At 34.8% G+C, this 2,491-nt stretch overlaps 1 protein-coding gene across 1 annotated transcript in view; it reads left to right on the forward strand.

The window, feature by feature from the left end:
• Positions 1-1,548, forward strand: part of PRRG1 (proline rich and Gla domain 1) — a 3,210-nt gene extending 1,662 nt beyond the window's left edge. Inside the window, exons 2-3 of the mRNA XM_015817347.1 lie at positions 343-503; positions 1,141-1,548. Of these exons, the coding sequence (XP_015672833.1) occupies positions 343-503; positions 1,141-1,548 (569 nt within the window). The remainder of the gene's footprint in view (positions 1-342; positions 504-1,140) is intronic.
• Positions 1,549-2,491: the final 943 nt, after the last annotated feature.

Genomic DNA, 2,491 nt, shown 5'->3' on the forward strand with positions numbered 1-2,491 from the left:
AAATATTTTTGCCAAACTCTTAACAATGCAGCCCTTATTATATGATTTCTAAAAGTTTTATCAATCTTTTTTTGCATAAAAAGATAAGCATGCCACCCAAAGTACAAGTCCCATCCTTCCAAGTTCAAAATCCTCTTATTAGATAGATTAATCCAATCCGTCATCCAGGTCAATGCACAAGAATCATAGTAAAGTATCAGATTTGGAGCTTTAAGTCCTCCACGTTCTCTAACATCTTGAATAATCTTAAATTTAAATTTAAAATGATGCAGAATATTGATTTAATATCCTGAACATACATTTCTTAACTTGTAAGTATTAGTAATTCCTTGTTTTCTGTAGTATTCCTCACAGAGGCTAAGGCCAATTCTGTCTTAAAGAGATACCCACGGGCTAATGGACTTTTGGAAGAACTTAAAAAAGGAAACATCGAGCGTGAATGTTATGAAGAACGCTGTGATAAAGAAGAGGCAAGAGAAGCATTTGAAAATGATGAAAAGACGGTAGGTTACCTACTAAAAATGTAAAACATTCTTCACATATTTAATTTATCTAATATTTTTCCATATAATATGTGATACTGCATTAGAGCTAAGGCATGCATTGTGTTGTCTTCTTCAAGAATGAGGCTAGAAAATAACTACTAAATATGAAACTTTACATTTTGGACCTAGATGATCCTTACTCTGAGTCAGCTCCTTTTTGCTAAATCATCCCAGAATGATCTTTTAGCAGGCTTATAAGATTCCATTATTTTTATCTTCTGTGATCAGAATGTACAGCTGTTTTTATTCTAACATGGAAAAGATGGACTTCTAGAAATCCCCAATTTAAATTCCTCCTTTTAGAGATTAATTTGTAAAAAGGAACTCATTTTTCTTTGTTCTTTTTTTGTTTTCTTTTATTTCAAATGCTTCTATTCCACTTGTCATTCAAACATACTGCAATAAAGATTTATGTTTTAGTTTCAATTACCGTTTGTTGGTATTAATATCGTGGTCATCCATTTTTAACTAATGTTATTGGGTGTTAAATAAAAAAATCCGTCTTAAAACCTTTCTGATGTGGTCACCTGAGATACCTCCTTTAGTCCGTCCTGTCTTGACCATGGGTAAAATGGATTGTAAAGGAGATTAGTAACCGGAAAACGTGGTGGTTCTTATTATATTTGTCACATGGAGATGCCTGTTCCAAAAAAAGAGACATGGACAATCCATGTACACACAGAGCAGAAACAGGGAAGTTACAGGTGACAGAGCCATTCCTGATGGGAGAAATCCCATCCCTCAGTCATTCAGCATTCTTCATTCTCCCCAAGTAGAAATGTTTGAAGGCAGTGGACGCTCCCCAGGGTACCTGAACTACACAGAGGGACCTATGGATTTCTTAGCAATCCCGTTGTCAAACTTGGAACCACCACCATCCTATGAGGAAGTTGCTGGTGAAAGAAGCACAGAGACAAATGAATTTGCAAATCATTTGGATCCTCCTCCTCAGTACGAAGACATTGTGAATAGTATTTCAGTACCTCATGTTAACATCAAATGAAAGAGAAAGAGTATATGCTCCCTTTGTAGAAGCAAATGAACCCTAACACTTTTTAGCACTTTATTACAACTTGATGTTTCAAAGATTTCTACTGTACAGCGCTAATTCTTACTCTCCAAATTTGGTTTTTTCTGTGAGAATCCCTACATTTGGGGAAACAAAATAGTCTTCAGAGTGAACATATATAACACTATGTATGGTAATATTGTCGTGGCATACTTTTTCTATTATTAAAAGTGGTGCTAATAAATGGCTCAATTATAAAAATTGATTATCTAAGCAGATGGCAACACAGGACTGACTTTATCTAGGTTCAGAAATTAAGGAGAATTGGTTTTGATTTCTATTACAATGGGAAACCTCCAGGGAATAGCAAGACTGTAGATTAAACTAGGAAATCAAGGAAAGAGCTTGAAGGAAAGGTGAACCACTTCTGTGTTGCTGTCAAGAAAACTACATAAATGTATCCATGAAATCATCAGACATCTGGCTTGAAAAATACTTTACCTTGAACAAAATGGATTACAGCAAGAAATGCTGACAATTTTCCCCTCAAAATAAGTATTTTTGGAAACCTTGCATAGCAAAACCAAGTAAATCATTTAGTAGGAATAGTCAGGTTTGTCTCTAAAATGATTCTACTTGTTACAATGAGCACTAATTAAAACTGATGTATGGATATTAACTATATTCAAGCACATATATTTTAATTGTTCAGAAGAGTGTTAAAGAGGTTTTGTGATGCTTTGATCTATACTTCCATTTGTAAGCGCCTTAAAGACTAAGATTCTGGACCACTTGCCATGGTCTCTTTTGGCTGGCATCACTCTAATGGCAATAGCTTCTCTTCAGGCATTTGTGCACTTAGTATAAATGCTTGTAGAAGAGTAATCACACTGGTTTGCATCTCAGTAAGGGCTGTAGTGTCTCATGTAAAAGTATT

This window comes from Protobothrops mucrosquamatus, unplaced genomic scaffold, assembly GCF_001527695.2.
Source record: "Protobothrops mucrosquamatus isolate PMUCROS unplaced genomic scaffold, P.Mucros_1.0 scaffold577, whole genome shotgun sequence".
Taxonomy (NCBI): domain Eukaryota; kingdom Metazoa; phylum Chordata; class Lepidosauria; order Squamata; family Viperidae; genus Protobothrops; species Protobothrops mucrosquamatus.